The following is an 11,477-nucleotide window of genomic DNA, read 5'->3' as shown; positions in this document are numbered from 1 at the left end:
AATCTTGATGGGTCTCCTTCGGAAAGGAGACTTATAACATGAAACAATAACTATAAGTAGCATGTTTTTAAATAAATGCTAAACTGTGCATTGTAGCGTCTGAACAGGAAATCCTGAGGAGTGGGACTAGAGTTGCGCATGAAGATTCTCTACAGCTTAGGGAAAGAATGATTCTAGTCAGAGCACGTGTAATGTGGTCGTCAAACAGGGATTGCTATGGAGGGGCATGAGACTGGACAGGCTGAGGGTGCAAGATTATGGAGGATGCAAGATTATGGAGGATGCAGAAGAATAACTGGCCAAGTGTAATATCTATGGATTGGAAATAATAATGTTTAGAAATTTATTTTGTGATACATCATAAACTCCAGGAGAACAGCAAGGTGGTTAAAAACCTTGTGTTTTCTGATAACTTAACTGAACCACAAGAATACAGTATTTTCTGTAGTTCAATGTTTCCAAGGCTTCTGGCCTTAAAAACTCTTTCTTCATATCTATTGACCAAAGCATCTTTTCTTATTTTTTCTCCAGTTGATGATTTACATTTACTCTTCTCACCTCTATCACAAGGCCACTAGTAAGATGACTTCAGGCATAATTCTAGTAATACCCATCCTATCCATAATTCCTTTTACAGATATTTCTTAATTACCTCCTTTTTCTCCTTCATTTAACATGAGTCATCTGCTAGATAGTGACCTTTCACTTTTTCACTTTACCCAACACAAGCTCCACATGGCTCAAGTTTCCTTGGTTTGCTTCTGACTATCCCTTAGTCCTAGATTCCTTGAAACTCTTAAAATCATTTCCACCAAATTCTTTAAATTAGCTAAGCTACCATATGTTCATTCACATGTATGAAGAAGCACATGTATATCTTCTAAATAACTGCTATTTTTCATGAGACTTTTACATCTAACACCATGTTTTGTTACTAAATACTGGAGTAATAATTTATCATCAAAACTATTTTACAGATGAGAAACCTGAGGAGGAGTAAAAATATCACAACTCATTAACTGTCCAAGTATCAAGTGTAAACTAGGTGGCTGACCATGACTAAAACAAAGTCACAGTTCCTTCTTTTTCCTATTATACCACTTACAACTATTAAAAAAATTGTTTTAATTATATCAATTGTCAATAAAAATAATAATAATAGTTAATACTTATTAGGTATTTGATAAACCAAAGTTTCTCATCTGTAAATGCAAGTATTACAAACATTTACATTGCATAAAAGAGACTAACTGTGTCTTAGCCTCTACCCATATCTTTAAACGGGAACAAAATAGTACTTACCTTACAGGGTTATCACAAGCATTAAATGAGTCAATAAGTGTTTAGCACTTAGAACAAAACCTGATATAGAACAAGCACTCAATAAATGTTAGCTGTTAAAAAAAGAAAAGGCCAAGCTTGGTGGCCTTTAATCCCAGCACTTTGGGAGGCCAAGGCAAGTGAACTGCCTGAGCCTGTGGGTTCGCGACCCACCTGGGCAACTTGGCGAGACCTTGTCGCCACAATAAATAAAAAATTAGCCGGGCATGATAGTGCGCGTCTGTAGTTATGGCTACTTGGAAGGCAGAGGTGGAAGGATCACTGGAGCCCAGCAGGTCAAGGCTGCGGTGGCCGGGAGCGTGCCACTGCACTCCAGTCTGGGCAACAGAGTGAGACTCCAACCATTAAAAAAAAAGAAAGAAAGAAAAAAGGAAGGAAAGAAGGAAGGGAGGAAAGCAAGGAGGAAGGGAAGAAAGAGGAAAAAAGGGATATAAGGAGAGAGGGAGGAAATAGGGAAAAAGAAAGAAGAAAGGAAAAAAAGAAAATTAAAATTAGGGCATGTCCTTATAAATAATGCTTCACTTTTTGTTTGTTCTATATTCTAACACTTGTTATGTTATATGCCTTTATTTAATAATTACAGAACTTGTAGTAATCACTACAGAATTCTCATATGGTCTTAGATAGAAGAACTTTTAGCTTTCTGGAAAGTGATTCATGTGAATCAATGACCAAAGCTAGTCTAAAATCAAGTATAACATCTGGATAGGGTGTCACTTTTTAAAAATTGATACATGCAAAAGAAACAAACAGAAAATTTAAGAAAAAATTTGTTTTCTGTAGATAGAATCCAAATGTATTTTTAAAAGATAGCAATGGAAATGAGGCCAACATTTAGAATGTAATGTAATTTAAGATCCTGAAAAATATCCAAATATTAGGAGTACCATGCTGTGTTGAACATTTATCTACATGTCTTTAATGGGGACACAGAGGCATTTGTTGGATTTAGATTAGACATAATATCAATTTCAAAAGGCAGGGCTGTGGCCAGCACACCACCTGTTTCCACAGGACAGATCTGAGGACCGCCAGAGCAGTTGGAAGGGTAGAAGCAACAACTGTAGATAAACTCCCCTCAAATCCTAATCCTTGAACTAAGCAAGCACTGACGTGGCCCTGAGAAGTTCAATGAAAAGTATAGCTGAAAATTTTTTTTAAAGTTAGCCTTAAGAAAATTTTAGCAAAATAAATTCAGCAATAGGCAAATAGGATAATACATCATAATCAAGCAAGATTTAGCCTATGAATGTAAGGGTGGTTTAATATTCAAAAATCAATCAATGTTATTCACTGTATTAATAGGCTGAAAAATATGTGGCCATCTCAACAAACATAGAAAAAGGACTTGACTTAATAATTCAATATCTATTCATGATTTAAGTAAAAAAAAGCTATCAGCAAACTAGATAGGCAGGAGCGTCCTCAAACTAATAAAGGGTATTTTTTAAATACATACAGATAAGTTATAATTAATGGTAAAAGTCTTAAGTGCTTTCTCCTCTCCGTAGCAAGAGGAAATGTATTTTATTTATTTATTTGTTTGTTTGTTTGTTGAGTTGGAGTCTCTGTCGCCCAGACTGGAGTGCAGTGGCCGCTCCCGGACACCGCAACCTCGACCTGCTGGGCTCCAGCGATCCTTCCGCCTCAGCCTTCCGAGTAGCCGGAATTATAGGCATGCGTTACCACGCCCGGCTGATTTTTTGATTTATTGTAGGGATGAGGTCTCACTGCCCAGGTGGGTCTCGAACCCGCGAGCTCAGGCAATCCACTCACCTCAGCCTCCCAAAGGCGTGGGATTACAGGCTGAACCACTGAGCCCGGCTGAGGAAATGTATTTTATTTGTTCTTAATACCAGAAAAAAACAGGATGTTTGTTTTCACCACTGCTAGTCAATATTTTACTGAAGGTCTTATTCAATCAAATAAGCCAAGAAAGGCTGGGCTGGGTGACTCAGCCTGTAATCCCAGCACTCTGGGAGGCCGAGGCCAGTGGATTGCCTGAGCCCGCAGGTTCAAGATCCACCCAGGCAACTTGACGATACCTCATCTCTACAATAAAAAAAAGTTAGCCGGCGTGGTAGCACATGCCTGTAGTTCCGGCTACTTGGAAGGCTGAGGTGGAAGGATCGCTGGAGCCCAGCAGGTTGAGGCTGCAGTGGCCGGGAGAGTGCCACTGCACTCCAGTCTGGGCGACAGAGTGAGACTACAACTCAAAAAAATAAAATAAGGCAAGAAAAAACATAAAAGACATACAGATAGAAAATTGTTTCTTTTCACAAACAGTATTATCATCAATGTAGTAACTCCAAAGGAATCTAACAAAAAAGTTGTGAGAACCATTGAGTTTTGCAGCTCCCAGGAAAAAGATCAATATACAAAACCATTCCATTGTATTTCTAAACTCTACAAGAAAACAACTGGAAAATAAAACTTAGAAAATAATAACATTTGCAATAGCACCCAAGAATAAAATACTCGGGGGAAAGTTAACAAATAATGTGCAAGACCTATACCCTGAAAACAGCAAAATGTTATTGACGAAATTAAATAAGAACTAGATAGACGAAGAGAGATACCATGTTGATGGGCTGGAAGTATAGATATTGTTAAAATGGCATCTCTCTCCAACAGAAGCAACAAATATAAGCCTTTTCAAAATCCTAATGGACTTTTTTGTAAAAATTATAAAATTTATTCTAAAATTTCTATGAATATGCAAAGGACACAGAAAAGCCAAGACAATTTTTTAATAAGAATAAAGTTGAAGGAATATGCTACTTCATTTCAAGTTAATATCAAGTTTAAATAATAAATATATATCATATATAAAACAGGCCGGGCCTGGTGGCTCATACCTGTAATCTTAGCACTTCGGGAGGCAGGAGGATTGCTTGAGGCCAGGAGTTTAAGACCAGTCTGGGCAACATAGAGAGACTTTGTCTCTACAAAAAAATTAGCTGAGCACGGTGGTGCATGCCTATAGTCCTAGCTACTCAGGAGGCTTAGGCAGAAGCCCAGCAGTTCAAGGCTGCAGTAAATTATGATCATGCTACTGCACTTCAGCCTGGGCAACAGAGGCAACAGAGCAAGACCCCATCTCTTAAAAATAAAAATATACACACATACAGATGTAAAACATATATGTATGTATTATAAAGATAATGATAGACATACAAACCAAGGACTAGACCAGAAAGTTCAAAAATGTCTGTGACCCTACATCACTTAATGACAGGGATATGTTCTTCGTTGTTGTGTTTATATCACAGAGTGAATATACACAAATCTAGATGGTCTAGCCTACTACACAACCAATCAAACGGTATAGTCTATTGCTCCTGGCTATATAGCATGTTACTGTACTGAATACTGTAGGCAACTGTAGCACAATAGTATTTATGTATCTAAACATATCTAAGCACAGAAAAGGTACAGTAAAAATACAGTATAAAAGACAAAAAATGAAATGGTACACTTGTATAGAGCTCTATAGATGAGTAGTGAGCAGTAAATGAATATGAAATCCTACGGCATTACTGTCCAGGCCACACTACTATAGACTTTATAAACACTGTACACTTAGACAACACTAAATTTATTAAAAAATAATGTTCTTTCTTCAACAATAATTTAGCCTTAGCTTACCGTAACATTTTTACTTTATAAACTTTACTTTTTTAACTTGACTCCCTTGTAACAATGCTTAGTTTTAAAAAATCATGTTACACTCCTATTCAAAAATATTTTATTTCTTTATATCCTTATTCTACAAACTTTTTTCTATTACAGTTTTTTTTTTATTTTTTAAACTTTTTGTAAAAAACAGATACAAACACATATATTAGCCTAGCTCTACACAGGGTCATGATCATTAATATCACTGTCTTCTGCCTCCATGTCCTGTCCAATTGGAAGGTCTTCAGGGGCAATAATATACACAGAATTGTCATCTCCTATGACAACAATGCCATCTTCTGGAATACTTCCTAAAGGACCTGCCTGAGGTTGTTTTACTGTTAACTGTTTTTTATATATAAGAAGAGTAAGGTCCAAAATAATGATAAAAAAATATGGCAAATACATAAACTAGTAACAGAGTTGCTTGTGATCATTATCAGGTATTATGTACTATATGCAATTGTATGTGCTATACTTTTACATGCCTGGCAGTACAGTAGGTTTATAGCATCACCACAAACATGTGAGTAATGACTGTGATGCTATATCACCAACCAGGCAATAGGAATTTTTTAGTTCCATTATAATATTAGGGGATCATTGTCATATATTCAGGTATATGTTTACCAGAATATCATTATGTATGTCATAGCTGTTAAATAATTAAATGTTAAATAATTTTTGATAAAAGTACCAAGGTAATTCAATGAAGAAAGGATGAATAGTGTATACAAAAAAATTAACTTCAACCTGTACTATATATGTATGTTAACTCAAAATGAAACACTGATCTGAATAAATAGTAAGTAAAAACCATGAAACTTCCAAAAAGAAAACAGTAGAGAAATTACTTGTGACCCTGAGTTGGGCAAGTATCTCTTAGATAGAAAAAGCATGAGCCATGCAACAGTCCAATTTTTTAAATGAACAACACATTTACATATATATTACTTCATAAAATATCTGCTTTTATCATTGGTCATTAGCAAAAGGTAAGTTAACACTACAAACCCACAGAAACCACTACACAAAGCTAGAATGGCTAAAATTTAAGAAGACTAACAATAGCAAGCATTGGCAAGGATGTGGAACAACTGCAACTTATCAAATGCTATTGGGAATACAATATGGTACAGGAAATTTAGAAAATAGTTTGGCAGATTTATCCAAATTTAAAATTTATTCTGCTCATCAAATGACACTGTCAAGGAAATGAAATGGCAAACCATAGACTGGAGGAAATATTCTAAATAATACTGTACCTAACAAAGTAATCAGACAGAAAATATAAAGAATTTCCACAAAACAATAATAAAAAGACAAATAATCCAATAAGAAATGGGCTAAGGATTTAAACAAATAGTGAAGATTGACTAAAAAGTGGCATAGGAGAATCTTTTAGTGATAGAAATGTTCTGTGCTGACTAAAGTAATGGGTGCCTTAGTGTATAAACTTGTAAGAACATAAATTTGTATACACATGTCTATGTATTTCATTATATATAAATTTTACTTCAGTTTTAGAAAACTAAAAAATAATATTTTAAAGCTATATATTATGGCATTGGTTTACATTTTTTTAAAAAAATCCACCTACATTTAGGCCTACAATACTCAAGTTTCATACTGACCCCATCCTGGCATATGAAACTTCTTTGTAAGTTATAAAGTACTGCTATAGACTGAATGTTTGTATACTCCCAAAATTCATATGTTGAAACCCTAATTCCCAACGTGATAGTATCTGGAGGTGGGACTTTAAAAAGGTAATCAGGATTGGATTAGTGCATGAGTGTGGAGCTCCCATGATGGATTAATACCTTTATAGAAAGAGGAAGACATGAGATCTAAGAACACAATTCAGAATAGGGCCCTCACCAAAAACCTGACCATGGAAGAAACCCGATCTCAGACTTCCTGCCTCTAGACCTATGAGAAATAAACGTTTGTTGTTTAAACCACCCAGTCTGTGGTAATTTGCTGTAGCAGCCCAAACTGACTAAGATAATTACTAAAACCACTTCAACAAAATAATTCTTTTTAAAAAGAATTCTCATTTTATATCCTAAAATCACTTCTTGTGGGTTTCAAGAAGTACATCTTTTTTCTAGTGATACTAGGGTTTAATGGAAAATTCAGTATTTATCCTATCCATATTTGTTACTAGACTCTTAAAATCCCATATTAGTCTCTCAGTGTTTTCTGATGGCAAGTTTTCTCAATTCTTTAATAAAATGAGGTATTCTTTTTCATACAACTTACTAACTTTTTCATTTTTGTATATGATATTCTAGTGATTAATGGCCCTTAGAGTATTTTCAATACCTTTCCATAAGGATCAGCCATTTAATTACTGACCTTTGTAGCTATAAGAATTCATTTGGCTAATGTCTTTAAAAGTGTTCTAAATCTTTCATTTGTTCATAAATGTCAACTTTACATCAATGGAAAATGACACGCCAATCCCAACCTGTCTGCCCTTGCTAAGGCCAACGTGCTGTTGATCCTCAGTTATCTGCTGTCTCCTCTCAGTACACATCATCATCAATTCCTGACCATAGAAAGTGAGTTTCTACCTTCCAGTTGCTGGTATACTTGCCTTCTCTAGTCTCACTTCCCAGATATCATACCTTGACTGATTTCCAAATGCCAGATTCCATAGATTACCAGAGATTGCTGCCCCCTGAACTGACTTCCAGGTTTACACATATTGACACACTTACATTCCTTGACTATTGATCTAATACCAGAATAGATCTCTTGCACTGTACTTTCCTCAGCCTAGTGGTCCAAGTTCTCCAAAGTCTGTCAGTTACAGCATCAATAACTGACAGGAGTCTTGAAAGAATAAAAACTGGCTTCTATCTTTTAAAATGTCTTATCTAATATATCTTTAATGAAGCCCATAGAATTTTAATCCAGTGTGATGAGTAAAAATAGATCAAAGTCTATGTTAAAATGAAAGACAATAATGAGGAAAGAAGGAAGAGTCAGACAGAAATCAAGAGCCACAGAGATGGGTGAGGGGAGAAATAAAAGAGTCAATGAGGCAAAGAAAGTAATGTAAAAGATAGAAACAAAGAGAGAAATAGAGAATAAAAAATGAAGAGCTAACAGTGGTAGACAGATCTTTAAAAATCAAGACATGAACAAGATGGAGAGAGAGAGAAAATCAGAGGAAGAGAGATGAGGGGAGCCACAGAAAGATCAGCGGTCCTCACACAGAGAAGGGAAGAAAGAGAAGTCAGTCTTCCTTGTCTCCCCTCCCACTCTTCTCCATCCAGCCTGAAAAAAATGAAATAAAATAAAAAACATATCACCCAAACTCCAAATATGAGTCATATTCACTTTGCTGTAGTGGAAATGAGTGACCAGGGATTTCAGTTTCAATGAGTGCACAAAGATGAAAACAATGAAACACACACACACACACACACACACACACACTAATGCCTATCTGGCCTGCTCTCTACACCTTATCTTAAGCTGCTCTCTCTGCCTGCTCTTACACCTTATCTTAAGCTGGTTCTAGAATTATCTACACTGTACAGAAGAAACTGAACCTCTTAAGAAAGGGTTCTGAACCAGAGAGAGGAACCTGGTCAGCTGCATGTCTTCTTCCCTCCTTTCAAGTCTCAAAGGACATTCTCTGAGGTGTACTAGGACACCTTCCCCCTGTCCTTGTTCAGAATACTTTTTACTCTTTCTTAGAAAATGCCCCATCCTTCAAATTCTCACCCCAACTTATTCAGGGACAGAGTCTTGTCCACCTCTGCACTTTGGGCAGACAGGATAGGGCCTGGTACACAAAAGTTATCAATAAGCAAATCAGTGCATCCTGGTCCTAGACACATATGTATAAAAACACATACATACACTACACACATGTTTACTATTCAGAGACACATGAACTTTTATAAAGAAATTTGTTCTTAGTACTAACAAAAATGTTCTCCTCATAAATTTCCTTTGAATCTATTCTTGCTCCAGTGTTCTCGGCCTTATCATCCAAACTATTCACACCAGCTGAAAACACTTTCACCTAATGGTAAGTTCTGTTGATCTTATCTTCTAAATGTATCCTATTTCATCTCCATGGCAAAAGAAAAATCAAACCTTCTTGAATGGGTCTCCCCAAACTTTTCCATCTGCCATATTGTTGCCAGGAACCTTTCCTATCGAGTCACATTTTTCATGAGACATCTTCAGTGGAAATCTATAAAGAAATAGCTTCCCGTTTCTTTCATAATTGACACTGAACTCCCTATTTTGGTATTGAGAATTTTCCCAGTTACACCCTAACTCACCTTCTTAAAATCATTTCCTATCCCCCTCTCTCTCCATCTCTAACTACATCAAATCTCTCATCAATCCCCAAACACTTCTGCTTTTCCCCTCTAGTGGGCCTTTATCTATGAACACTCACATTTCCTTTCCCTCCCTTTCTTCACATCTAGATCTTTGAAAATTCAGCTCAAACTGCATCTCATTCCTCAATATGATCACTGACCCCAGGGAGGGTTTGTCATTTGTATCTCTCGATTTCCAATGCACTTGAAATATATGTGTTACTGCTCAAATCATAACATATGATAATTATTTAAGTATCTTTCTTCCCCAATACAATGTGAGTTGTACAAATATAGACTGTCTCATTGACTTTTTAAGGTATTCAAGGGCTTAACACAGAACCTTGCCCAATAAATATGTGAAGAATAAACAAACATACCTTTCTGTGCTTTAATTAGTTGCTTTCCAATTTCTAGTGTCACAAAGGCTGTGCCATTTAGAACTATGTCAGTTATGGTCTTCCAAGCATTAGCAGAGAGTCTTTCAGTGGGAGAAATAAAATTCCCTGCTGCATTATTTATCACGATCTAATAAATGAATAAAGCAAGTTATAGAAACTTTTAGATGAGAAAAGATATTTTCCCTCTAGAACTTTTATTTCCAAAATTTATAAATAAAAAAATACAATAAAAGTATAATAGTCAGCCTCAAAACAATACCATGAGATTTGGCTCCATTTTACGTACTTTGAGTCTGAGGAAAATCTCCTATGTTATTTACCAAATTTCAGAATCGTAACCCCTTTCTTTAAATTAGGGTAGACTCCATTATTAAGAAAATTAATATGGGTTATGCATATTTACCATGTGTCTACACTTTATTTCAAGGAATAGCAGGAAATGCCTTTTAATTTCTGGTGTCATTTTAGTTTAACTTACCCAACGAAACTCTGGTTGGTGACCTGTTTCTTCAGTAAAGACTCTGCTTAGTTCTACAGCAGAGTTAATATTATTGGTCTCTCTGAAAATATGTTTAATATAGAAAAGTGCTTTCTTTAAGACTACTGGAAGAAATGGCTTCTCTCCAATAAATGAACCAAACAACAGCAAAATATCGATGCATACCAGTTCTTAAAAGGAGAAATTTAGAATTTCTTGTAGTTTTTTTTTTTGTTTGTATTGTTCCCCTTCACCGAGAAAGATAATCAAAAGTTATTAAGAAAAGCAAAGAGCATGAATCATTTAAACTAGATGTTGTGCTCTTGGATAACTGCTCTTGTTATTTCATAATCTTATTAAATAAAGTGAAACCAAATTTGTTCAATAATTGATCAAAATGTATTCTTTAAGTATTCCTGAAAGAAAGCAGTGTAGCCACCCTTGTAATCTGTTCCTTGCTTTAAGCAGAGTTGGCATTTTCCTAGAGACAGAAAAGAGGTGCTTCTCAACACAGCCCTTACTCATATTTTAATTTCTGTGTGCATCTTGGTAGGTATTATGGACATCAAATGCCTAAGACTCTGGCTTCATCACCATTACACTTACATCAGGATGTCCTGCGACTTTGATCAGTTCTGACACAGTGTTTTGAACCATAGCAGGATCCCTCACATCACACTGAATTGCATGAACCTGCAAAATAACAAATATAGAAAGGAATATAACATTTTCTAGATTTCCTAAACCAAAAATATGAGCAAATTATTTAAATATGTTACAATTCCTAAATCTAAATTAAGTGACTCCTTTTTAATGTACCTTATTTCCAGTTTGAGAAGAAATTTCTTCTGCAGTAACTTTCAAAACATCAATCTTCCTAGAAATAAGCACATGGTGCTTTGCATGAGTTCTGAAATCACTTCATATTACGTTTTTTTTTTTTTAATTCCATAAGCTAAGGAACATAAAATCTACAGCTTAAAGAAAAGCATTTCTCAGGAGGTATGAAAGTTGGATTTACAAACAAATCAATTTTAATGAGTTCATTTTCTAAAAGTCAAATTGAAACAATTTGTGTGTGTGTGTGTGTGTGTGTGTGTGTGTGTGTGTGTGTGTGTGTATTTTTTATTTATTTTATTTTTTTTAAGTTGGAGTCTCACTTTGTCACCCAGACTGGAGTGCAGTGGCACGCTCCCGGCCACTGCAGCCTCGACCTGCTAGGCTCCG

General features: G+C 35.6%; 1 protein-coding gene across 1 annotated transcript in view; it reads right to left on the bottom strand.

Moving 5' to 3' along the window:
- The window catches only part of DECR1 (2,4-dienoyl-CoA reductase 1), a 42,586-nt gene that overhangs the window by 12,898 nt on the left and 18,211 nt on the right, over positions 1–11,477 (bottom strand). Inside the window, exons 3-5 of the mRNA XM_008060559.2 lie at positions 11,070–11,127; positions 10,857–10,943; positions 9,752–9,899 (exon numbers count right to left, since the gene is read on the bottom strand). Of these exons, the coding sequence (XP_008058750.1) occupies positions 9,752–9,899; positions 10,857–10,943; positions 11,070–11,127 (293 nt within the window). The remainder of the gene's footprint in view (positions 1–9,751; positions 9,900–10,856; positions 10,944–11,069; positions 11,128–11,477) is intronic.

This window comes from Carlito syrichta, unplaced genomic scaffold, assembly GCF_000164805.1.
Source record: "Carlito syrichta isolate Samal-C Ts95f unplaced genomic scaffold, Tarsius_syrichta-2.0.1 Scaffold304646, whole genome shotgun sequence".
In the NCBI taxonomy this organism is placed as follows: domain Eukaryota; kingdom Metazoa; phylum Chordata; class Mammalia; order Primates; family Tarsiidae; genus Carlito; species Carlito syrichta.
Note: the sequence above shows the minus strand (reverse complement) of the source record. Positions and strands in the feature narration are given on the sequence as shown.